Source organism: Balaenoptera physalus (assembly GCF_965194825.1).
Source record: "Balaenoptera physalus genome assembly, chromosome: 2".
In the NCBI taxonomy this organism is placed as follows: Eukaryota; Metazoa; Chordata; class Mammalia; order Artiodactyla; family Balaenopteridae; genus Balaenoptera; species Balaenoptera physalus.
Window position 1 is genome coordinate 142,082,914 of NC_138883.1, and position 25,178 is coordinate 142,108,091.

General features: G+C 47.5%; 3 protein-coding genes across 8 annotated transcripts in view; 1 reads left to right on the top strand and 2 right to left on the bottom strand.

The window, feature by feature from the left end:
- Positions 1-894: 894 nt before the first annotated feature.
- On the bottom strand, positions 895-24,161 carry PLIN1 (perilipin 1). 4 transcript variants are annotated; one of them, XM_082449548.1, is made up of 11 exons: positions 24,022-24,161; positions 14,243-15,182; positions 13,736-13,848; positions 13,009-13,067; positions 10,062-10,266; positions 8,321-8,403; positions 6,845-7,109; positions 6,365-6,537; positions 4,146-4,340; positions 3,487-3,732; positions 895-2,459 (listed from the first exon to the last, which is right to left on the bottom strand). In XM_082449548.1, exons 4-11 carry the CDS (start codon positions 13,051-13,053, stop codon positions 2,118-2,120), a joined length of 1,554 nt encoding a protein of 517 aa, XP_082305674.1. In that variant the 5' UTR covers positions 13,054-13,067; positions 13,736-13,848; positions 14,243-15,182; positions 24,022-24,161; the 3' UTR covers positions 895-2,117. The 4 variants fall into 4 exon arrangements, with proteins under 4 accessions (XP_082305674.1, XP_082305675.1, XP_082305676.1 ...); XM_082449549.1 differs by lacking the exon at positions 14,243-15,182 and having other exon boundaries at positions 24,022-24,128; XM_082449550.1 differs by lacking the exons at positions 13,736-13,848; positions 14,243-15,182.
- On the bottom strand, positions 17,721-24,161 carry PEX11A (peroxisomal biogenesis factor 11 alpha). The gene is made up of 3 exons (XM_082449552.1): positions 24,022-24,161; positions 21,648-21,763; positions 17,721-19,841 (listed from the first exon to the last, which is right to left on the bottom strand). Exons 1-3 carry the CDS (start codon positions 24,075-24,077, stop codon positions 19,270-19,272), a joined length of 744 nt encoding a protein of 247 aa, XP_082305678.1. The 5' UTR covers positions 24,078-24,161; the 3' UTR covers positions 17,721-19,269.
- Positions 24,162-24,193: 32 nt separating this feature from the next.
- Positions 24,194-25,178, top strand: part of WDR93 (WD repeat domain 93) — a 50,894-nt gene continuing 49,909 nt past the window's right edge. For all 3 annotated transcript variants that reach the window (XM_082449543.1, XM_082449546.1, XM_082449547.1), the window contains exon 1: positions 24,194-24,295. The gene's annotated coding sequence lies outside the window, so the exon portion shown is untranslated. The remainder of the gene's footprint in view (positions 24,296-25,178) is intronic.

Sequence of the window (25,178 nt, forward strand, 5' to 3'; positions counted from 1 at the left end):
ACTTTGCCATCTATTTAATAATAAAAAGAGACTTATATGGCAAACTGTTTGCTTCCAGGGCTGTCCTGTACTGGTTCCCAGCACCCTGGCTGAGGTCCAGGACAGGGTGAGGGGTCTGTGTCTGGCCAATGGGTGTATTGACTTCTACAGCTCTCCTGGGTTGCTCCTGGCAGGAGGAGCCACAGGACTATGCAGGAGTAGACAGTTAGGAGTGTGGTTTCTGGAGCTCCAGGAAGAAAGCAGCATGGGCAGGTGAGGCCCAGGATAGCTGTGTGTTTCTCTCTATGCAACCAGGCCTGAGGCCAGTTCTCCAGCAGCTGCCCACAGGAACCCTGCCAGGGCTAGGCTGGTACTGTCTTCTTAGCCATGTCATATCACCTTCTGATGGCCCCTCTTGCCAGATCCATACCCCCTCCCCAGGAAACTGCTGAGTGTGGTGTGGATTGTGAGGGTTGGGTGGGGGGCCCAAAGCTAGTTCAAGGTTATGACCATGTCCATCAACACTCCCATCTCCTCATTCTGGGCATCCTCAGATTCCAAAACCACGGATAAAGGCCAAGGACTCATTACACCAAAGATCTGCCAGGGCCCAGAGTCAGTTACAGGGAGCTGGACTCTTAGGTGTGCCACAGAGTGGGGGCCAAGAGGGCGCTCATGGATCTGAGGGGGACCTATAGGGGGTGAGTGTACATATATAGATGTCTAGAAGGACTGACAGAAGTGTCAGAATTATCTGTGCAGCTGCAGATGGCAAGAAAAACTGAGTTTGGTTTGGAAGGCTACTTGGCATTATCTATCAATATTTAAAATGAACGTACCCTTTCACTCGACATGTCATGGTTCCAAGTTATAAATTTACCCTATAGATATATGCACACATCTACATGAAACATTTGTATAAAGGCATTTATTGTAGCACTGTTCGAAGGAGCAAACAATTGGAAACAACCTAAAAGTCCATGATTAAGGCACTAGTTTAATCAAACATAGCACATCTATATTATGAAGCACTTACTGTGTGGCTGTTAAAAAGAGCAAGGAGGATTTATGATACTGATACAAAAAAGATTTCTAAGATATATTGCTGAGTGAAAAAAGCACTGAGTATAACCTCCCACAGCTTGTGTAAACAGTGGGGAGTATATACACATGTGCCTGCACATGCACAGTCCGTAATCGGAAAGATACAGAAGAGACTGGCACCATGATTGCTTTGGGGAAGAGAAACCAGGGAACTCAGGGAGGAAGGCACACATCCTTTGGTAGTGTTTGAATTTTTAACTTATATGTATGCATTTCCAAATGTACCAAATATTAACATTTTCAAAAATAGGGCTTGGAATGAACTGTGGCTATAGAGTCCAAATATATGGTCTATACTGTATAACAAACGATCACCACTGTCTCCCAGCACTGGGGGCGCCAGCATTCGAGAGGTGGACGGAAGGGTGAACATGCAGGTGGAAAGCAGTAAGGGTGCAAATGGAAATGTAGCTGTGAACAGGAAGGTGGCGCTACAGAGCACAGGCCAGGACAGCCTGTGAAGAGTGTGGGGTACTCAGAAAGTGATGCTCATATGTATATAAACACTCAAGAGCTTTTGCACCTGATTGCTGTTCCCCTCAAAGTAGTCTTCTGAGAGCCTGTATACTCAGAGGAATCTCTGCATTCAGGGCTTAAAAATGTGCCAGGATCTCCTGCTTGAACCTTTAGGGTGGTGACACGTTCACTGGTGGCAAATATTTGTCTACAGAGGATGGATGTAAATACTGAAAACAGTAAAATGTCACTTGGCCACAAATTCGGTGAAAGAAGTGCGAGGTCAAGTTAGGCAATTAATCTTTTGGTAAAAACAACAAGGCATAGAATTAAAGCAGACTGCTAGTCTGATGCTTCTCAAAAATGGGCTCTGACAGCTAAGCCCAAAAAGGATGCTCAGAAGATGTGTGCCTTGGCAGCATCCTTGGAACGAGGCTCGGGACCCAAGGGGACTACTTGGAAGAAGTCAACGCTCATTTGGACGTGTAGGTTCTGTTTGTTTGCAGGAGACAGCGGCCCCAGCCCTCGGCCGGGGCGGGGCCGCGGGCCGGGCCGGGAGGGCAATGGGGACAGCGGGCTCAGCTCTTCTTGCGCAGCTGGCTGTACTGCGTGCGGCCCAGGATGGGCTCCATGACGCTGGGCCGGAAGAAGCTGTCGCTGACCCTGCGCGCGGGCTTATCGCGGGGCATGGCCGGCAAGGCGGTGCGCGGCGCGGCGGCCGTGTCCACCCGGTCCTCCGCGCCCGGGCCCCGAGCGCTGCGCAGGCTGCCGCGGGACGGCGCGGGGCGCGACGCGGTCTCCGAGCCGGCGGGCGGCGCCCCGGACCCCCTGCGCTCCGCCTCCGGGCTCTCGGCCTCGGCAGGCGGGTTGTCGATCTCCCGGAATTCGCTCTCGGGCTCCATCAGCGACAGCCTGGGGAGCTGGGGGCCGGCAACCACGTTAGGACCCCGCCTTGGCCCTCGTCTCTGCGCCTCCCACCACCGCCTCCTCTGTGGCCCTCGCGGTCACGCCTCCCGGGGGCGGCCGTCCGGAGAGCAGAGGCCGGGGTGTGGGACAGGGATGGAGGGTGCAGGGGAGACCGCTTAGGTCCTGCCCTCCCTGACAGTGTGCACAGTCCAGACCCCCAATGCAAGGCAGACAGCCACCCTCTAAAGTTTCTGGACCCCTCGGGTCTCCCTCGGAGGTTCCTCAGTGGGAGGTCAGTGGCTTTCCTGACTCTTCCTTGGACCCGCACCTTGCCCTTGCCTGGGTCAGGGTACCCACGCCTGGCTCTGTTTTGGGCCCAAGGTGAACAAGCTGGCTGCCAAGACCCCTGCCATGCCTCTTGGTGAGAGTGAGTGGCTGAGTAACCCATTCCTCCACTTCCCTCACAGCCTCCCTCAACCCTCAGCTCTAAGGGGCCTCCTGCCCTGACCAGCCCTCCTACTGACTGCTCAACCTGTAACTTGCTCTGGAAAGGGACCCAGGGACCCCCAAAGTGATAGTACTGGCACACCTTGGGGTTTTCCTGTTGGTGACAGGTGTTGGAATTGGCATGGGGGCAGCTGCTGTCCCCTGGAACATAGCTGACCCCGCAGGGTGCCCTGGAAGCCTCCCTGCAACCCTTTCCCAGGGAGCAGCATGCAAACCTGCCAGGTCCTTCAGTTGGGAGCTGAGGGGTAAGGACTTGGCCACTGGGACCCCCAGATTAATGGTGGGTGACCACCCCAGCAGCAGGTGGGAAGGACAGATGTGGGGAAAGGTCTCAGGCCAAGGCCACAGGTCTCTGTACTTTTGGGGCTGTGAAGGCCCCCAGTCAAGGCCATAGTATGTCAAAATGTTTCTGGGGCACTGAGGATCAGAGACTGGGGAAGGGAGGGCAGCTGCAGCCCCTTCAGTCAAATCTGCTTTATCTGTCCTTTCGGGGGGGGGAGGGGGAGGGGTAGCCGGAAGGGTAGGGGGACTCACCGGCACATAGTGCACCACCGTGTCCACGACGTTGTCAGTAACGCCCTTCAGGGCATCAGACAGGGACATGGCCCTGCCCTTGGTGGAGGAGACAGCATGGGCTGGCATGAGATGCAGCAACCACTCTGCCGTGCCCAGCACAGCCGCAGGCGCCCACATCACGACCGAGATGGTGCACTGGAGGGCCTTCTGCAGGGTGTGCGCCACACCGCCCAGGAGGCCTTGTGGGCCAGGCAGGGCTGCTCCCTGGGGGCCAGAGCAAGGTCAGTGCCTCCTCAGCAACTCCCCTGACCCTTCCCCTCTCCTCACCATCCCCAGAGCTAGAGGGGAAAGAACATGGATACCAAACTGAAAAAACTATTAGCCTGGCTCTTGGGCAGGTCACTTGGGCTCTCTGAACCTCAGTTTCTTCATCTGCAAAATGGGGATGACAATCTCTGTCCTGCCTATTTTATGGGGTTGTTGTGAGGATCCTCTGAGAGAACTTTGTTAGCTGGGCGTTTGGGGGTGAGGTGAAGAGCACTGCACCCATGTACTGCATTCCTGGGCCTGGGGGCAAAGACCCTTGTTTCACCCAGGGCCTCTGCTTCTCACCCCCTCGGTGGGCTGTGGGACCTCCAGGTTCCTGCATCCCACTCGGCTTCTGCTCTCTCCCTTACCTCACTGAGCTTGTTCTCCTCCGTCTCTGATTCCTCCTCCTCCACCTCTGTCTCCTCCCCCTCTGTGTCCATCTGGTCATTGTGGTCCTCCTCCCGGGTGGCGGTGAGGTTGTGCAGCCAGGGCACCCGCACCTCGCTCGACCGCCGGGACACCACCTGTATGGCCGCCGATGCGCCCCACTGGGCCAAGCTGCTCTGAGGGCGGGAAGGTGGCGGGCTGCTGGTTTCACAGCCCCTGCCAGAGGCTGGGCAGCCCCAGCAGGCAAAGCCCCTCACCCGCCAGGGTCAGGGTTGGGGGAGGCAAGCAGGGCCTGGCCCCAGCAGACTGTTCTTCAAACTTTTTATGGAGTGGTAACTTTCACCCACTAAGGTGCACAAGCTTTAGTATACAGCTCTGGGAATTTTTAGAAACACACACCTGTGTGACCATTACAGATCAAGATATAGACCATTTTCGACACCCCAGAAGACTCCCTGTGCCCCTCACCCAGTCAGTACCACCTAAGGGTGACCACATTCTGGCCTCTATCACCATGCATTGATTTTTCTCATTTGTAAATGGACTCACACAACGTGTTTTCTTTCATGAATAGCTTTTGTTCAACGTTATGTTGTGAGATTCATCCATGTTACTGAGTGTCAGAGTAGTTCCTCCTTTTTCATTTCTGTGTCATGTTCCACTGAATAAATATACCACAATATACCCATTCTCCTGTTGATGGACATTTGTGTTATTTCCAGTTCTTGGCTAAGGATAAAACTGATAGGAACATTTCCGGAGTGTCTTTGGGGGACATAAGCTCTTATTTCTGTCGGGTGGAATTGCTGAGTCATAGGGGATATGTATGTTTAGCTTTACTACATACTCCTTGCAGACCTTTTCAAGAGTGAAAAAAATCAAGTGGGCTAGAGGATCCCATGGGAGGAAACTGACCTGGGTAGGTGGGCTGGTGTCCCCTGGGGCACAGCTTGGCTCATTTCAAACCCCTAGGGAACCCCACAAACAGAGTCTCCTTGTTATACATCCTTAGGGGACACCATTATTTTCTTTTTAAGATTTTTTTTTTTTTTGATGTGGACCATTTTTAAAGTCTTTATTGAATTTGTTACAATATTGCTTCTGTTTTATGTTTGGTCCTTTGGCTGCAAGGCATGTGGGATCTTAGCTCCCTGACCAGGGATCGAACCCACATCCACTGCATTGGAAGGCAAGGTCCTAACCACTGGACCGCCAGGGAAGTCCCTGGGACACCATTATTTTCTATATGAACGGTGGTGTCTGAGGCTGTGCTGTACAGTGGTCCCCGCCCACTAGGGGCTAGGCCAGGGCGCAGCGGTTAGTCTAGCCCCCATGGGGAAGTGGCCCCCCAGTGCAGGTGACAGAGGAGAACTACTACTCCTGTATCCCTACTGGAGCTACAGAACCTGGCACATAGTAGGTTCTCAGCAAACATCTGCTTGAATGAATGAGCCAGGCCTGAGGATGCTTTTAAAAGTACCGCCCTCTTGATGGCTGAAAAGTGGTTATCTTGTTTGCTGACATTTATGCGTTAATGCTTTTATTTCCTTTTTTTTGTGGGGGGGGTGGGAGGGCTTAGTTTCTTACTAAAGTTCCTATGAAAAAAATCCAGGCTATCTCTGCTAAAATACACAGAGAGGTGGAGGTGGGGTGTGGTGGGGAGTAAGCCCTATCTGGGCCTAGAAAAGGCAGCTTTACCTTGGGTGCAGTGGGATGCAAATTAGAAGCCTCTAGAAGGGAAACCAGAACCCTGGGGGCAGTCAGAGACACAGCCCAGCTGGGGCTCTCTCCCCAACAGAATGGGTTTTGTGCCTTGCTTATTTACAGATGACACTCCCTAGTGCCTAGAGGGCAGATGGGGGGGTCTCTGCTTCCTCACAAGTGGGAGGGCCCACTTGGGAGGATGAAGGCTTGGGGGGGTGGGGGGGGGAACTCAGAGGGAGAATGGGAGAGACAGAGGAGGGTGGGGGGTAGGACCACCCTAACAAGCAGGCCTGCCCTCTCCCCTTGCATCCTAGAGGACTAGCCCACCACCCCACCTAAGGCCTCTTGTCCTTAGACCTAAAGTCCCCGCCCAGGCTGGAAGAGAGGAAGTTCCTAGGACAGGAAGCAGAATTGGGTAGGGGATGGGAGGGACCAGGAGGCCCACAGACAGGGTTCCCAGGACGTGGGTCAGTCAGAGCTCAGGGCAGACACTCACCAGGGGCGCCACACCTGGGATCCACATGGCCAGGGCCTGGCCCTGTTTCAGTGCCCGGGCTGTGGTCTGGAAGGTGTGTTGAGAGAGAGTGTTGGCCAGGGTCCCAACCCTGCTCACGAGGCCCGGCTTGGCCCCGGGAGGTTTCTGGGCATGCTGGTGTCCTGGAGCAGGGGCTAGGTAGGATTTTGTGAGGGGAAGGAAAGGAAAGCTGATCAGAAAGGCGCTGGGCAAAGCTGGGTTGTGTCTAGGGTTGGAAAGTGGTCATCCTAGCTCCACCACAAGCTCGCTGGTGATTTGGGCAACTCACTTTCTCCACTTAAAAATGGGGAGAGAGGGCTAGGTGAGGATGGATCCTTCTGAAAATCTTGCTGGGCCATCCCTGTTCCAGAGCAGGGGCTAGATGAGCCCTGGCTGCCTCTTCCTAATTCCCAAGCAGCATGGGTGGCCAACTCACTCCCCAGGACCCCTAATGGCAGATACCTGACTCTTCCTTGGCTGGAGGGAGGAGGAACTCTACCACCTTCTCAACACCACCCAAGGCCAAGTCGGCCCCTCCAGAGGCTAGCTGGCCAGCTCGGGTGTTGGCAGCAAATTCGGCAGTGTCTTTGACCATCCCCCAGGCGAGCTCACAGCCAGCCAGAGCGGCCCCTAGGACTTTGTCTGAAGTGCTGGCGATGGGCACACTGATGCTGTTCCTGGCACTGCGAAGGCGGGTAGAGATGGTGTCCTTCAGCTCAGAAGCGATCTGGAGGAAGTGGGGAGGGAAGTCAGGCATGTGGATCTGGCAGACCCTGAGCCCAGCTTCAGGAAAGCCTCATTTAAAGGGGACTGGCACCAATATTTGGGCAGCTTGATTAAGCCGAACTTAAAAGGAAAAGGGCTCCAGTCCTTCCTGTGCCAACCACTTAGATCTCCTGGCTTCTTTGCACCCCATTTCTACCTGTCAAGATCCTAACCATCCTTCAAGAATGCCCCCCAAAGTCCACCTCCTTGATAACACCTCATGCACACAAGGCATCTCCTCTTCCAAATTCCTCTACTGTCTGCTGTCTTGCCCTCAGAACATTGCTCACATTCCTATCTGCACTTATGTGGACTTATAGATGTGGTTGATCTTCCTACAGGTTCTGCATTGAAACAACGACTTTCTCTCCTTTGCCTTAGGAGCTCCTCTGTGACAAAGACGTTGCCGTTTATCTGGAAAAATAAGTGAAGAGCAAAGGCCTCAGGGCCAAATAGACCTGCTCTCATGTGGCCTCCACTTAAGGCTGTGTGGTCAGGGGGAAGTCACTAGTTTTCTCATCTGTAAAATGGGGATACCCACCCCTATACCAGAGGGTTGACAAGAGGATTAAATGAGAGGGCTCTATAAATCATATGTCATGACCCCTGTCATAGGGTAGGGCTCAGTAAATGTCTGTGAGATGGGTGGTAGTTTGTCAGTGAGACGGATGGCGTCTGAGAGTGCAACTTATTCCCCCAAAGCACCAGACATGGCCCTTACCATGGCAAATGCCCAATGAATAGCTATCCAGGTGAAGTGACATTTTCATTCTCATGGTCCATAAAGTGTTGGATCTTGAGGACATGGGACTGCAATCCTGGGATCTGATGAGTGTGACCCATGATCTTAGGTGGCTGTAGTCACCAAACAGTCCAATGCAGGCCAAAGAGCAGGGAATCAGAAGCAGTGGGCCCTACCCCAAGCTCCTGTTTGAGTTTGCCTCTGGGCTGTGCCTGCTGGTTTCAGAAAGCCTGCCTTCATCTGGCCCCACAGGGAGAGGAAGAAGCCCATCGTGTGGTCTTAGGGACAGGCAGCTGCCACCAGCCTTGGAAGGCATTTGCCACAGAAACAAAAGACTCACATTTATGCATCATGGGCTCGTGCCCTCTCCTCAACTGGGAGGCAGTGACAACAGAATGTGGGGAGCCTTAGAGAAGAGGGGAGGGGCTCACCTTTTCAGGAGGATACTGGAGGGCCGGGATCTTTTCCTCCAGGTGGTCCAGGCCTCGGCAGGCCAGCTCGTTGGCAGCTATGACTGGAAGCAAAAGGCCATGGTCGGGTGAGCCCTGCCCCCACTGTGAGAGCCCAGCAGGGGCCTGTGTGCCAAGGAAGGCACCTTGGAGCCCTCAAAACCCCCAGCCCTGCTACCCCCAAAGCATCTGGGAACCTAGGGCCCTCTGCCACCTTTAGCCACCATCCACTGTGACTCCTTGAGAGCAGGATGTTTTCCCTCTGAGCAGGAGCTCTGGAGTCATGCAGATCTGCACTCAAAGCCCAGCAGCTGCATCTGCAGTGTAGCTTCAGGCAGGTCACAACCTGGCTGAGCCTCAAGTTCCTCACTTGTAAAATGTGGATTAATGTGGACAAACCTTGCAGGGTTGTCGTGAGGAGGAAGTGACAGAACCTTTGTGAATCACCAACAGATCCTGGTCTCTCCTCCTCCTACAACCCCTCTTTGGGTGAGCGCTGGGTGAACATAAGGGGGGAGACCAGAGGTGTCAGGGTGGAGGGGCAGCTGGGCCCTAGGGTGGGAGCAGGCCTGGCACTGCTTAATTCTAGAGGTGTAAGGCTGTTCTAGAGTTCCAGATAGTCCATGGCCCTTCCTTTTAACCTCTAGAAGTGAGATGGTCAACACTGGGAAGAGGGTCACAGGGAAGAGAAAGGGGCAAGTGCCAGAGGATGCAAATGTTCCCGGGAGATACTGCCCAGGGGCTGCCGAGGACATCAGCTCTGCAGACATGACCATGGAGATCACAGTTTTAAAGGATATCTATATATTCTCTTTCATATTTTCTTTCTCCAGATATCCTAGGTTTCTTCACAAAATTCTCAAGCAGCAGAGAGCCCAGATGACTTGGCTGACTTCCGATTGGGCAAAATGAGACCCAGGGAAATTATTTAAGGAGTTTGCAGGCAGGGAGGTGGACCCAGGCCCAGGTCTTCTTTATATCTGTCCTCTCCCGTTTGCTGTGCCAAATCCTCAGATACCCATAACTCTGTAATCAGGACTGTGGAAGGTCCTAGACTTCTGGAATTTCCCTCAGCCCTGTCAAGAGCCATGCTGTGGAGACCATATTTTCTGATGGGGCAGAACAATTTGAACAGGGGCAGGTCTGGTAAGTTGTCCTCACCTTCAGGGCCCTGACTGGTAGCTCTCTGCTGCCCCTGCCTGTCATGGGGCCGGTACTATCAGCTGCTGGACCCAGAGGGCTTCCCCTCTCCCTCCTCTCCCCCCATCCCTGCCAGGCTAGCCCTAGTGCCCACTGCCTCTGCCTCTGTGCCAGACTCTGCTAGTTCCTGCTGCTGCTGCTGGATTTGGAGCCAAAGTGGGTGTCTGGTCTGCCATGGGCCCCCACTCCCACCACCGCCCTCATAGCTCTGCCCACCCCTTCTCCTGCCAATTATGTGGCCCATCATTGTCATCCTAGGAAAATGCCAGCTGGGCTACAGATGAGGCGTCTATAGATGAGAAGAGACCTATATCTATATCTATATCTATATTTATATCACCTATATCTGTAGATGAAAAGACTATGTAATGGGATGTAGATAGTCAGGAAGGCAGTCAGACAAACAAAAAGGCAGACAGACAAGCAAGCTATCAAACAGGCTGATAGATGGACAAAAGACCGGCAGGCAGGCAGTGAGCATCAGTGAACAGGCAGGCAGCCTCCGAGCGCCTCGAGGACTCACACTGGGTGGACAGCCTTCGGACCACCGGCTCCATGCTCCAGGCTGCCAAGCTGGTGGCGCTCTGCACGCCCTTCTCGTACGCACTGCATACAGAGGTCACCAGGGGGTGGGCTTCCTTGGTGCTGGTGTAGGTCTTCTGGAAGCACTCACAGGTGCTGCTCACCACCGGCAGCTGCAGGACCCGCTGCAGCACGTTCTCCTGCTCCTGGAGCGGAAGGAAAGCAGGTATTGAAGCCATCCCACCTCCTCCTCCCACCTCCTGGGGAGGCAGCCCCAGGGCCATGGAGCCCATTAGGGCTGGCCTGGGTCCAAGTGACCTAGAAGGAGCCCAGACTAGAGAGGTCTCTGGAGGCCCCACAGCGAAAACAAGAGCCAGGCTGCCATGCTCTCCTGGTCACAATCCTGGCTCTGGAGAGCTACTGGGCAAACTCTGGCCTCCAGGGCACCCCCCCTCCCCATAGCCACCCCACTTAAACTTAATGGTAGGAGCAAGTGTGTCGGCGCACCTGCCTGGAGTTTGAGCCCACCTTGGATTGGTAGCTTCATCTGAACATCTTTCTGGTCTTTTTGGGAGACTGCCTCCCTGCCTCCAGTGCTTGTCCCACTGCCTAGGATGCTCCCCTTCCCTCCCACAGCCCCTTCCGTCTGGCAAAATGTCACTCCCTCAAGACACGGCTTGAGCATCGCTTCTTGTGTGAAGCTTCCTGACTCTCCCCCTTCACATCAGAAGCCACCACTTCCCTCCCTGGGTTGTTTCCGTACTCATACATGGTGCTCGTCTTGATCATGTGTGTACTTGGCTCTCTCCCAGGAGACTGTCATCTCTGTATCTCCAGGGCCTAACCTAAAGCCTGCACAGTAATGTTAGTTGAATAGGTGAATCACAGTCAGGGCTGCACCTAAGGTGTTAAGTTTAGATCTGCCCAACCGCACGGAATCACAGAATCTTAGGCCTCCAGGGGCCTCTGTAGCAAGAGTGCTTCCCACAGTCCCTCTGGGAGGCTTGTATTTGGACGTCTCCTTGCATGGAGCTCACCCCTCATAGAGTGGCCTATGCCCCTTGTTGGACAGCGTGGCTGAGCTGAAATCCGCTCCACTCTCTGCCCTGTGGAACAATACTGAGGAAATCTGTTTCATCATTCATGGGCTGGCCTTTCACACACTTGAAGACAAATATTTCTCCCTTTAGCAGTCCCTTCTCCATTCTAAGTAGCTGTAGTTCCTCACTTAGCTTACAAACGGCTCAGCGCCCTGATCTGCTGATTCCCTCCTCTGCACACACTACAGTTTGACATCGCCTTTCTGAAAAATATAGCACTCAGACTTGAAGACAGCGTTCCAGGTGTGGTCTGAGTGTGTGGGGTATAGTGAAACCATCACCTCTTGTTATTGGGGTGCTGTGCTCTTATTAATGCATTCTAACCTCAACAGCTGGCACTTAATTAAACTTTAGATCACTGAAGAATCTTAGTGGAGAAACACTGATCTTTGAGGTAAAAACAAACAAACAAAAAAGTGGATTCTAATCCTGCAGAGGGTAACAACATTTACTCAGTGCCGTTATGCTCCAGGCACTGATTGGGGTGCTTTCGTGATATGACCTCATTTAATTCTAACAGCGACACTCTGAGGTCAGCATTATCTCCAGCACTTTGCCAGTGAGACAAAGACTCAGAGATGTGAAGTGACTTACCCAAGATCACACAGCTAGTAAGTGGCACTGCCAGGCCAACTCAGGCCTGAAACAGCATGTCTGAAATTTGCTTCAAAATAACACAAGGTTGGGGAATGAATGGGGTGAGGATGAGGCACAATTGTCCATGGATTATGGTTGCTGGGGCTAGTGAAGGGTATTATATTTTTCTGTTTGTTCTTAGGAATATTAAGAATTCTCCACATAAACATCCCAGGTCTGACTCAGATATTCGAGCTCTTTCTGTAGCTTTGAATATGCACTGTTGCATAGTTCTGCTCTAAAGGTGAGGACCTAGCTTCTTCTGTTTGTAGGCAGCTGAGTTAGAAGACCCATCAAGGAGACCTGATGTACACTAGACAGCAAGCTACAATATTTCAGCTTTTGGTCTTGCAGGTGAGTTTGAAATTTGAACTAGAAAAAGATTATGACTGTAAACAAGAAAACATTTCTTTAACATTTGGGACAGAACCTTCAGGAGTTGTTTTAGGCAAAGCCAAAGAAGGAGAGAGGTCCTGGGACAGCAATAAACTATCGATACCTCTTAACTGTGCACTTGACCATTTTATGCCTCTCTGTGTTCTATGATCCAATAAAAAACTTAACATGGCGATTCCTAGTACAGAGGTTAAAGCCTAACTTGGGACAAGATGGGTATTATATGGGTTCACAATTTTTAAGTTTCACTATTTGAACTGTACCTAAATTAGAGAGGCCTTGCCAGGAGGCATCAGTACACCTAAACGCGTCAAACCACTCTGAGTCACACTGAAAACCAGGTCAGACACACAAACTGGACACACTGCCCCTCTAACCCCTTCCCACATACATAATGTGCACCGTGTAACTCTAAGAGGTGCCATTTACATAGACTGCACCATACAAGAAGCCTCTGGAGTTACAAAATGCAGAGGCTCCGTCCCGAATATACATTTCGCCTGGGTGGACAAAGCATGGGCTTCTGTTTCAGGCTTTAGAATATAGTAGTTCCCTTCCTCTCCTTCCCCTCCCAGCTAATTTTTCTGTGCTTTTTCTCCAAGGTACTTAGTTTTTAATAGACGTCTTTTTTCCCCCTCACATTCTCTAACAGCCTTCTGCAAAAGGTAGTGAGGGCAAGAATAACTAAGACATAATGGTCAATGAGTTACGAATATAATCTAGACATATCTTGCTCTAAGCCCCCTGAACTTCTCCTCCCACCTCCTTCCTCCCCACAGAGTTGTCCACTGTCTCATATAAGCCCAAGTTACTTACAGGGCGGTCTTCATCCAGCAAGGTTGGACCCTTGTTAACTGCCATCGGAGCTCTTCAAGCTGCAAAGCAGAGGGTTCCAGGTCCATGAGAAAGTCCTCAGCCTGAGATCCACAGGGTCAGTCCCCTACCTCTCATGGCCATCAGGGGGGCCCAGGCTGTCTGGGAACTCAAGTTCCCTGAAGAGAAGGTATTTGGAGGATGAATGTCACAGACAAGTGGCCAGTCCTTAGAGTCCCATAGGAATGAGTTGTCCCGCAGCCCACTTGTCAAGACCATAGTTTCTTATAAGGATTCAGGGTAAGAAATAAAAAATGAAAGTAGCTTTAAGAGATAAGAGGTTGTAGATGAAGTTTAGGAGCTCTTAGATGAGGGTCCAAAAGAGATGAACAAAGTTTCAGATTTAGTCTCTCTTTTTTTTTTAAATGAAAAAGTTCTGCATTAATTCCTCTTTTTAAACAAGCAAATCTGTCAGTCATTCCCTCTGTGCTCAACCAGAGGAGAAAGTAGTCATTCTTAAAACCAGTAATTTCAGCTCTGTTCTGGAAAACTAGTGGCCTCAGAATATCTACTCTACACTCTTGGTCATTCACCCTGAATAATCTCTCCCTTAGTGGTTTCCCTGCAGGCCTCTTCATCCTCAGTAAAATTCCCAGAAGACCCTTACCCTCAACTTCTTTAATTCTCAGAAACAAACCAGGTAAGGTTGTCCCAGGATCCCCACACTCACTCCAGCTGATGCCACCTCAGTCCCACGGAGCCCGGGCTGCAGAGCGTCTCCTCCAGTGGAAACAATTCCAGTTGCTCTGGGGAGTCTTGAGCAAAGCTACTAACACCTCCCAGCTAGAGGAGGGCAGAGAGGAAGAGAAAGCTGGGTCATGGTTATTTGACCTAGCGTCCCCTGGGCATATCTTAACTTCTGTAAGGAGGTTTAGCCAACTAGGAGTTAGATTGCACAGCTGTAGGAAACCAGACTCAAAGGAGTTATTATTCCATGAGATAGCTGTTCTGTAACATATTTCTGGCCCCCAGTTCTCAAGAAACTGTTTTCCAGAAAGAAGATGTTGGGATATATGTCATTAAACTCATAAGCTCTAAAGTTTTATAATCTTTGGCTCCTTTTCCATTAGAGGGTCCTACGGAACCGTTTTCAACCCATTTCCCTCATCCTTATTTTTTACTATCAAGAATGAATTTTGAACAGTAAGATTTAAACCGACACAGGAACACAGTTTACCTGAATGTATTAGTCTTTGATTATGAAGATGAATTGCTCTCAGTGAAGAAGAGAACCAGAGCTGTGGTTTACTCCTTGACAATCTAGGCTTTGAGGGAGCAATTTCAATCTCTGCAAAATCCTGGATTTCAAGAAAGTTTATTGAACTCTACCTGGTCTAAGATGCCACCAGAATATGCAGTGGGAAAGCCAACTGGATTTTGTCAAGTTTGGAGAAGTGACAATGTTGACCAAGGTTCTGTTACTGATCAACAGCATCCAGACAACCACCTATCACCTCTCATCCCTTCCTTAGCGATGAATCAGGCTCCTGATTAGCCCAGGTGCTAATTCCTGGCTTCAAAGATGATGGAGGCTGTGGTTTTCAGCCATCGTTTTCAGATTGTCTAATAAGGGCTTTTTAATTAAAATGGGTAATAGGACAAAACTTTTTTCCTTATTTTTTGTAGAATCATATCTAGTGTTGACTCTCTGCTAAGTTGTATACTGTGGGCAATAGGAGAAAGAGGCAGGGAGTGGGGAGACTGATACAAAGGATCTATTTGGGTTTTTTTTGTTTTTATTTTTGGCTGCATTGGGTCTTCGCTGCTGCGCACGGGCTTTCTCTAGTTGTGTTGAGCGGGGGCTCCTCTTTGTTGCAGTGTGCATGCTTCTCATTGCAGTGGCTTCTCTTGTTGCGGAGCTCAGGCTCTAGGTGGGCGGGCTTCAGTAATTGTGGCGCACAGGCTTAGTAGTTGTGGCTCGGGGGCTCTAGAGTGCAGGCTCAGTAGTTGTGGCGCACGGGCTTAGTTGCTTCACGGCATGTGGGATCTTCCCAGACCAGGGCTCAAACCTGTGTCCCCTGCATAGGCAGGCAGATTCTTAACCACTGCACCACCAGGGAAGTCCCCAAAGGATCTATTTGTGGTAGATCCTTTGTATCAATCCTGTATCTAGGATACTGATAAAGCAGGAGAGGGAGGAAAGAGTCAAGCAGAGTCTCCAAAAGGAGTAATAAATATGTGATATATTTAATACTTATTGATCCAACCTGGGCTTTTAAAATATGACAATAATGGAGAGGAAGAGAAGTATCTAAAAAAAGTGGCCTCAGCCCTCACCTCACTTCAAGGTTCAGGACAAATTATCTGTGAGGCTGTGTCGAGAGAGTACCCTGGGCCAAAGGGCAATGTTAAGATTTTGAAGCCGTGGCTTTGGGCCAGAGGGCATACAGGGTCTGTGTCTGAAAGCTCTGTTGACAAAGCTCGTTCTTTGGCCGCTTCAGCTGGGCATCCAGGATGTGGGTGAGAGGTGAGAAGTAGTGAAAAGGTCTAAGGGAGTCCCTCAGGAAGGGTCCACTTTCCAGCAGCAGCTTGAAGGACATAGTTACCTTGTTTTCTTCCCCAACCCTACATGGCCCTCCCAACCCCGTCCAACTACCACATGAGCACAGGGACCTTGGTCATCTTGTGCACAAATGGATCCCAAACAAATCTAAGAATGGCACTCAAGCATTCGTTGTTGAATAAACAAATCTCAGGCAACAATGTTCAGTTGTCAATGTGCTGGCCCATACATCTATTAGAAATGTCTCTGGACAAATATTATATCACATGTGGAATCTAAAAAATAATACAAACAAATCTATATACAAAACAGAAACAGACTCACAGACATAGAAAACAAACTTATGGTTACCAAAGGGGAAGGGGGGTAGGGATAAATTAGGAGCATGGGATTAACAGATACAAATTACTATACATAAAATAGATAAACAAAGATTTACTGTATAGCATAGGGAACTATATTCAATATCTTTTGTAATAACTACAAAAGTATTAGGTTTGTAATAACCTAAAATGGAAAATAGTCTAAAAAATACATATATATCACTGAATCACTTTGCTGTATACCTGAAACTAACACAGTATTGTAAATCAACTATATTTCAATTTAAAAAAAAGAAAAAAGAAAACAAAAAATACACTTAGTAAGAATACCTACCATTTGGGGTGGGGATGTGCGGGGAGGAGAGAAATAGGTGAGGGAGATTAAGAGGTACAGACTTCTTACAGTTACAAAATAATTGTGTCACAGGTATGAAATGTACAGCATGGGGAATATAATAAATATATAATATCTTTGTCTGTTGACAGCTGGTACCTAGATTTATCATGGTGATCATTTTGAAATGTACAGAAATATTGAATAACTATGTCGTGCACCAGGAACTAACATTGTGCTGTAGGTCACCTTTACTTCAAAAACAAACTCATAGAAAAAGAGATCAAATTTGTGGTTACCAGAGGCAGTGGGTGGGGAGAGGGGAAATTAGATGAAGGCAGTCAAAAAGTACAAACTTCCAGTTATAAGACACATAAGTAGGCTTCCCTGGTGGTGCAGTGGTTAAGAGTCTGCCTGCCAATGCAGGGGACACGGGTTCGAGCCCTGGTCTGGGAAGATCCCACATGCCGCGGAGCGACAAAGCCTGTGAGCCACAACTACTGAGCCTGCGCGTTTGGACCCTGCGCGTCTGGAGCCTGTGCTCCGCAATGGGAGAGGCCGCGACGGTGAGAGGCTCGCGCACCACGATGAAGAGTGGCCCCCGGTCTCCGCAACTGGAGAAAGCCCTCACACAGAAACGAAGATCCAACACAGCCAAAAATAAAATATAAATAAATTAATTAATTAAAAAAAAAAAGACACATAAGTACTAGGGATGTAATGTACAACATGATAAATATAATTAACACTGCTTTATGTTATTTATGAAAGTTGTTGAGAGTAAACCCTAAGTGTTCTCATCACAAGGAAAAAAATTTTTTTTCTATTTCTTTAATTTTGTATCTATATGAGATGATCGATGTTCACTAAACTTACTGTGGTAATCATTTCATGATGTATGTAAGTCAAATCATTATGCTGTACACCTTGAACTTACACAGTACTGTGTCAATTATATCTCAGTAAAACTGGAAGAAAAAAAAAGAAATGTCCTTGGTTTTTAGAATCCCTCATGAATGAATGTGGAGGCCTGGAGGTGGGGATGGTTAGTTATAAAGGACAAAGATGCACAGGGAAGGAGGTAGCAGGGCACCATTTAGGTTTTCACAAACTCTAGAAGAGGTGGCATTTCCCAAGCTCTCCACCACCCACCCTAACTTGCAGAGGACAAAACTACCAAGATGGACACCACTGTAAAATGCCATCACAGATTCAAGGCCAACTTCTCCAGGCAGAATCAAAAGCACCACTGACAGGGATGATATAGAGGACCTTCTCCTGGCTAGCAGTCTGGATGAGATTGTCTTAGAGGTCTCTTTCAACCTGGACGTTCTACATTTAAATCTTCCTTCATCCTTTTCCTGAGCTTGGATCTTCCAGCCAAGAGCTTATTTTACCAGAACTCACTCTACCAACTGTGTAGACTCTGATTATCTTTGGATCACCTTATTTTTAACTCTTCTCCATTCCCAGAACACATTCACAGATACATGAATAAATTTTGTCTATAAATTTATTAGACATAATTTATTACAGTAGAAGATCTGGACAAAGCAAAAATAGTTAAATTTTTTATTTGCCCTGATCTAGCAGCTTTTATTTCTCTTAAAATTCCTGAAATGTTCTTTCTCAAATCCCATATCTTGATTGGACACTTTAAAAATCGAGAGCCAAGGACCTGAGTCTACTTTTTAAGAATCTCAATCACATTTATGGGAAATGTACTTAGTGCACATTTCTTTTCTCCTTTCCATCCAGTCCTGTCAGATGGCTTTACTGGCAGGACTGACACTGACCTCTTACCTGATGGTACCCTATTTCTCTACCTCACTTGCCTCAAATTAAGAGGATCTGTAATCACAAATAAGAACCCAACATCCAAGATGAGAAGCAAGAACACGAGTAAGTGGCATCGACTCATCGTTCTACTGTCCTCTTCTCTTGCCCCTTACTGCTCTTCTCCACCTCCCCCAACCACCCTACAAATATGAACTCTGATTTATTGTCGAATATAGTAGAATTTCATCGTATTCGTGAAATTTCTTAACTGCACAAATTTGGATGACAATTAACGTGTAAGTGCCCAAAATGTTATATGGTTTTAAATAAAACAATCCTGCTGGTGGATCTAGATATAGTTTTAATTTTTGTAGAATAGAATATAAACCACTGACCAACAAAGGTTCTAAAAAAGGCTTTTCGCACAGGATTCTGGAGAGTCTTGCACTTCCACTCAATCAGGAAGGCAGTGAAATATGGAAAGAGCACTGGGTTGGGAGTCAGAGAAATGAGGTTCTGTCCTCAGTTTTAACCTCAAGTCTCCTCATCTGTCACAGGGAAACCTGCAGGCACCAACTGTAACTTTCCACATTATTTTTACCTCAAGTCCTTTCTATCTGCTTCTGATTTTTTGTTTCCTTACTGCGCTACCTAAAGACACAATTTATACCATGAAGGTACCTGATGCACTTCTGATTTTACTACTGGACAGAGGAAAGACAGGAGCGCAGTGATGTAAAAGCCAAGTTAAGAGGCTATAAACCCAGCTCTCCTCCATCCTGGCACTGGTAGCTATGGAGGAAGTGGGATAACTGATCAGAGAATAAGGGGCCTCTACTAAATCTGAGAGAGGGTGTGTATCAGACCTACTGTAGTTGGGCAAAAGTAGTGAGGCACATGGCCCAAAAGTCGCTTATATTAGTGTCCACTTGTTAGTTTGGATCTTTTTCAATTTTTCTCTTAATTTTTATCCATTCAGCAACCACTAAGTTCCTAATATGCACATAAGAGATGCTCGATAAATGTTAGATGAAGGAAAAATACTCAGAAATTCAGAAGTCACTCCAGCACTCTAGAAAACACATAAACCTTCACGTTCTTCCCTCCACCGTTCTTGGCCCCACCTCTGTTCACATCACAGGTCACTCAGTGCTCATGTGACTAAGTCTGTAAGCACAGTATGTCATGGCTGTGCCTAATGCAAATGTCCATTTCACTAAAAGGTTGTCTTCAAAGCAGGTACTAGTCTTCAGCCTGAAACCACCTCAGCGGGTCTTCAGTTTCATCTGAGGATACGCCACAGTGATGATGCCTGCTATAGAGGACACGAGACCTCCAAGGCCTATGATGCCAGGATTGGACTTATAGATCCCCAGCTGGTCCAAAGGGTTCAGGATATCACAGAAGTTCTTCACTGTGTCCAGGAGCAAGGGAGGATGCTTCTTCAGAGATCGGAATAAGAGAAGAAGAAAGGACTGGAGCCATTCTGTTTCCTCATCAGCCACGCTATACACAAGAGGATCCTGGGATGGTGATTTCTCCTTCTTTGCTCTGTCGTGTGCAACCTGTTCCATCTGCAGGGAGATTTCATACAGATCCCTGACCAGGCTCAGCAGAAGAGAATAGTAGTAATGGCGTGCAGCCCACATTCGCCATTTCTTTTTGTTAATGCCAGAGGCGAGCCCTACGCTCCTCACAAAAAGGATGGTGTCACAGATGAAATAAATCACACGGTTCAGGCTGGCTAATATTAGGCAGATGCGGGGCACTAGGTCAGTGGCATGAATGCTCTGCTGAATCGTCTGTACAGCATGTACCACATTGCCTAGTCTGAACCCTGCAAGAAGAACCCACAAGAGTTAACAGTTATTTAATCAGTATGTAACAGGATTTTACAGGCAGAATCCCTGTATCAGGGTGGGAGGTCAGCACTGTTTTTTTTAACAACTGACCGTCCTCTGAGGCTCAGTCTTTGCTCAGGAAAGGAGGACTGTACAGTATGTTAAGGACACCTAAAATGATCCTGGAACGTAAAAAAGACAGTGACTCTTTAAACTTATTGCCTCCATTTCAATGACTACATTAACAATGACTTACTGCACACTTTAGGCAAAGGTCAATCGTAAGTGTGGATTGTTACATATGAATATCACCAGCTACACTTCTTTAGAAGGAAGGTACTGCAAATTACATGAACTCCAGATGCAACATTCTTTTGGAGAGTCTGATACCTTACACTGTACTTACTTTCCAGTTAAAAGATTGCTTCAAAAAAAAATACCATTATCATACTGCCATTTCTCTGGTCCAAAGCCCCATTGGCTCCCTACTGTCAAAAAGACAAAGTAGAGATGGTACGATTTAGTGGATAACACAACTAATAATACTGTCATATGTGACTCCTAGTTCAATTAAATCAACCATTGCAAGGGCATGTCCTTTATCTGAGCATGTAACTCAATTAATCAGGGATGCATCAATCAATAAATATTTACTGAGCACCTTCTCAGAATAAGTTATAGTCCTAAACATTATGGAGGATACAAAAGAACTGCTTTCCCTAAGTGACTATATCTTAGACTCAGCAAACGTTCAAAAGTAGCTACCCTCAGGAAACTTATGATCTCAGAAAAATGTTTTGTATTATTTTATCAAAAATAACACAAAATATGTAATGAATAATCTTGTTTTCCAGTTCTGGCTGTTGCACTAACTTAGTGACCTTGGGTAAGTCCTTTCTAGACTTCAGAGACTAGTGATCTTTAAAGGATCTTTGAGCTCCAACATTCCAAAGAGCCTGAGAACTACTAATCTTGGCTTTCCAAGCCATCCAGAAAAGCTCCTTCCCGTCCCTCTGCTTGACAATGTAAGTCTTGTCTCCATCAAACTAGTTTTCTCATTGATCCTCAATACAATGGTTTGCCCAGAACAGTCCTGAGCCTCCACTAGAGGAAACCACCCTTCAAGAATGTTCTCCTAATCCTTCTCTCTCTTGCCACACCTCAAGTTCCACCCCCTCCAAACATCTTTCTTTTTCTCTACCCCAACCAACATATTTGGTACTAAATCTTAAATCGTTATACCATGTGATCTTAGTTCTCCCATAAAGCTCAGGACTATATCTATATGAAGCAGGTACTCAAAGTGAATTAAATGAGTACAAAACACTGACCACTTTTTGGCATTAACATGAAACAATCCCACAGATGACTTAAGAAAAATGTATCCATCCATTTCCTCTAGCAATCCCTTAAGAGAAGGGAAAAAGGCAGGGGGTCAAGGATATAGCTATTCTATTCTTCGAGGGTTCCCAGGAGCCAGAAGCTCATGTCAAAGATCGCCAGAACATTTTGTGATTCTAAGAACTAAAGGTGAACTAACACATTGTATGTCTCACTGGTTACAATTAAGCAGAAAGATATGATGTAGCACCAAATGTGAACATAGGAGGGTGTTTGTGAATGGTGTGCAGCAAAACATTCAATCCTTTTGGCCTGTCATTCCATGAGGGCAGCCTTACTGGTGAACTTCATCAATAAAGTTGATTGACTAGAAAATCGTGACCTAGGAAATATTTTGTGAATTACAAGGTCTGAGGATTCTAAACCAGGAGCCACTGTCCCTCAAGGGACAGGGTACTTACATTTACGGCCAGTGCTCACACTGGACTCCAGTTTCTTGAGCTTCATAACAACCTCCTGTTTGTCAGCTTTAGGCTCTAACAAATATCTAAGCAACATGCATGTGTACTGAGTGGCTCTGAAATGGAAAAAAAATGAGGAGAATGATTTACAAACCAAATAAAATTTGACTCATGAAGTAGGGGAAGGAGAAACATGTCCTGCTAAAAGCAAAGTTTCCAAGACAATTTCTCATGTAGCAGCTCTTACAAGAGCAAAATTCTGCAACAGTCACTCCACAGGGCTAAAGGGTAGAACATGTCATGGAAATGCAACACAAAGGTAATGAACGAGAACTCTGCAATAATACAGTGAACAGCTCTTCAGAAGGCCTCTTGCTGGCACAGAGAAATGGATATAGTCAAAGCAGTAAACTGCACAAAAATCGACCTCACGTTAAGTCTGCAAAGATCCATATTCTTTATTTCTTCCAGTGTAAATTTCTAAAAGATTTTCAGATTTCTAAAAGGAAATTTTTTTACCAACTACTTATGTGACAGGTCACACACTCAAACCAGAGCCAAATGAGAAGTCCACCATTTGCATATTGTTTAACTTTTTATAAAAGGACCAAATACACACCAATACATAAATAAGTACAGATTTGTCTTTCAAAACTAATTAGTATTTTATATAAAATACAGACTCCTGTTTAATAATACTAAATATTCAATAGTGATTATTGTCATGAGTACAAATAGCAATGCCTTACCAACAGAAACATAACAAATAAAAAATTCTGTATCACATAAACATCTAAATGTATATGGCAGTCTAGTAAATAAAGTAGGTAGATGCCTGTTTCCTACTGTCCTGTAACCACCTTTGAATCCCTTTATGCTATAAATATTATTCTCAATAAAAATATAGCACATTTTCCAAAATGGTGAACTTGTTATTGTGCATGAAGTAAAAAGAAACAATCTCTCCTTCTCTTTTAAGTATGCTTCCTGGATACAGGGCTCAAGCTGGTCAGGTCAATGAATCCCCCTTTTTCAGATCTGGTCTAATAATAGGATGTGTCCAAACACAAGGCATTATTTTCTGAATGCTAGTGTGTTCAAAGAAGCTATAGATCACCAAGAGGATTAGGAAATGAATACTAGAGATCTCACATCTTGCTGAATAGGTATATCCTAAACAATTATTTATTTATTTATTTATTTTTGCCACACCACACAGCATGTGGGATCCTAGTTCCTTGACCAGGGATCGAACCCGTGCCCTCTGCAGTGGAAGTGCGGAGTCCTAACCACTGGAACGCCAGGGAATTCCCCTAAACAATTATTTATTAACCAACCTCACTGATAAAATTTGCAGGGTACATTCTAAGTACATTGGATTTGTAGGCTTCTATTTTAATGAAGTTTGTATATAATGCAACCATTTTGAAAATCTATCAAATTAATTAGAAAGATAGTATGGCTTGGTAGTTAAAGAAGTGGGCCCCGAGTCAACTGTGTGGTTTTAAATCTCTCAATTCAGTCACTTAGTCCCTATTAACCTCCTTCTGCTTCAGTTTCCCCATTTCACAGAAATGGGGATGATTTAGAGAATTTAACCTAATAGGGTCGTGTTGAGGGTTAAATGGGTTAATAGTTGTAACACACTGAGAACAACGTCTGGCATTAAGTCCGCTTCCAAAAGTCTCATAATTATTGGGGCTACTATTGATCTGTGTGTATTAGCACTTGCACACCCAGAAGAAGGAAAAACTGTTAAATAAAACTGCAACTGTGACTAATTTCTTATTATTGAGCAAGACTCAACCAAATTCCTAAAAGAAACATTATGAATTAGTATTAAAGCCGCAATCTCTTTAATATTTTCGTGTACCTTAGAGGTGCAGTCAGTTCTTTCTGAGGCTCTCCACACTGTATTTTACAGTTCACAAAACTATTTCACATGCGCTATCTCAATGAGATAGACGGGACAAGAATGGGAGATAAATACAAGTGTTGGCTTCGCTAGTCATAAATGTCAACCCAGAGTTTCTCTTAAATAATTCCTCGGAAGAATGTTGGGCGGAGAAAACCCAGTCTTTCTCAGGTTAGGAGAGGAGGGTTCGTCGGCTGGTTTAACACTGCCAGCGACCCCGAAGCGGCTGCGGGACTTTGGGGCACGAGGCTCGGGACCGGACGCGGTGCGTTCGGCCCAGCCCCACTGAATTTAGGGTGAGGAGGGGCTCCATGACCACACTCCCTCCGGGAGCCGGCAGCGTCCTTCCTGCTGTCGTCCACTGGGCTACTACCTCCTTCTCCGGATGCCGGAGAACAGGGAACGTTGTACCGGGTTGAGGGACGGGGAAGGGCTAGAGGCCGCGGGCACCAGACTCACCTGAAGAGTCGGTCCCGGCCCTGGGTCTGGTTGGTGAAGCGGATGAAGGCGTCCATGGCACCCAGCCCAAGGACAAGAGTCGCACTGGGTTCTTTTGCGAGTCCTCAGGGGCTGCTGACGGGTCCCCACGGAACTGTCGGTCTCTGCCAGCCCGAGGAGCCGAGTCTCCCCTCCCCCGTGGGGGCGGGTGCACTTTCCGAAAAGCAACTTCTCGGGCTTCCGGTTTGGGGCCGGAAGTTGTGGTTACTAAGGCGACGTCAAGCTGCCGGCCCAGGTGAGCGAAACCTCGGCTTTTGCCCTCGGGTGCAGCGGCTCCTCACTTGTCCCAGGACTCTCCTGTATCTCTAGGATCTCCTAGAGGGGGATCTGAGGGAGGCCGTCTCCTCAGCGTCGGCTTCCCCGGGACGCCCCGCGCCTCCCCGCAGATCCCGGGTACCCAGGGACCCCCAGCGGAATCCCGAATGGAGATTCCTCTGAACTTTTGCTTGGGGACTGAGGAGCTTAATCATTTCCAGCTCTGTGCCTCCGTTTCCCTTGAGCAACACAGCTCCAGATCTGGGGAAGGAAATGGTTAGAGCAGAAATCAGCCAATTCATGGAGTGTATTTTAGCAGGAGAGCTGGGTAAAGTGAGAGAATTTTCTGTTAGGATTATTAACACTGAAAGAAGATTGCTACTTGAGGAAATTCTAAAAGGGTTAATGTGAACAAAGTGGGGGCAAAAAGAGATTAAAATGAAATTGCACCACTGAACGTTCCTTCTGTGAGGGCTGAAGACATGAAGCCCCACTCATTCCATAGCAGTAATTTTATAAAATGTACAACCTATAGTCACAAAGTAAGGTCATCTATTTTTGTAATCTTTATTCCCGTGGTCAGGCCTGCCCCTAACATTTGCAGACCCTGGGTAAAAGTACAAATAGAGACCCACAAACCATATGTTTAAATGTTTAAATTTTTAAATCAAGGTAACAAATTGTTGAATAAGCTATGTTCTTTTCTCCTACCTGGACAAATGTACCGTCATAATGATCAAGAAGTCCAGTTTCACATTCAGGATTCTTGGACTCCTTGGAATACCTGGAAACACGGCTAGAATATGGTACTATGGGGAGAGCTGATCTCCAGTCCTTTCCCAGCCCTTTCCACCCCATTTCTG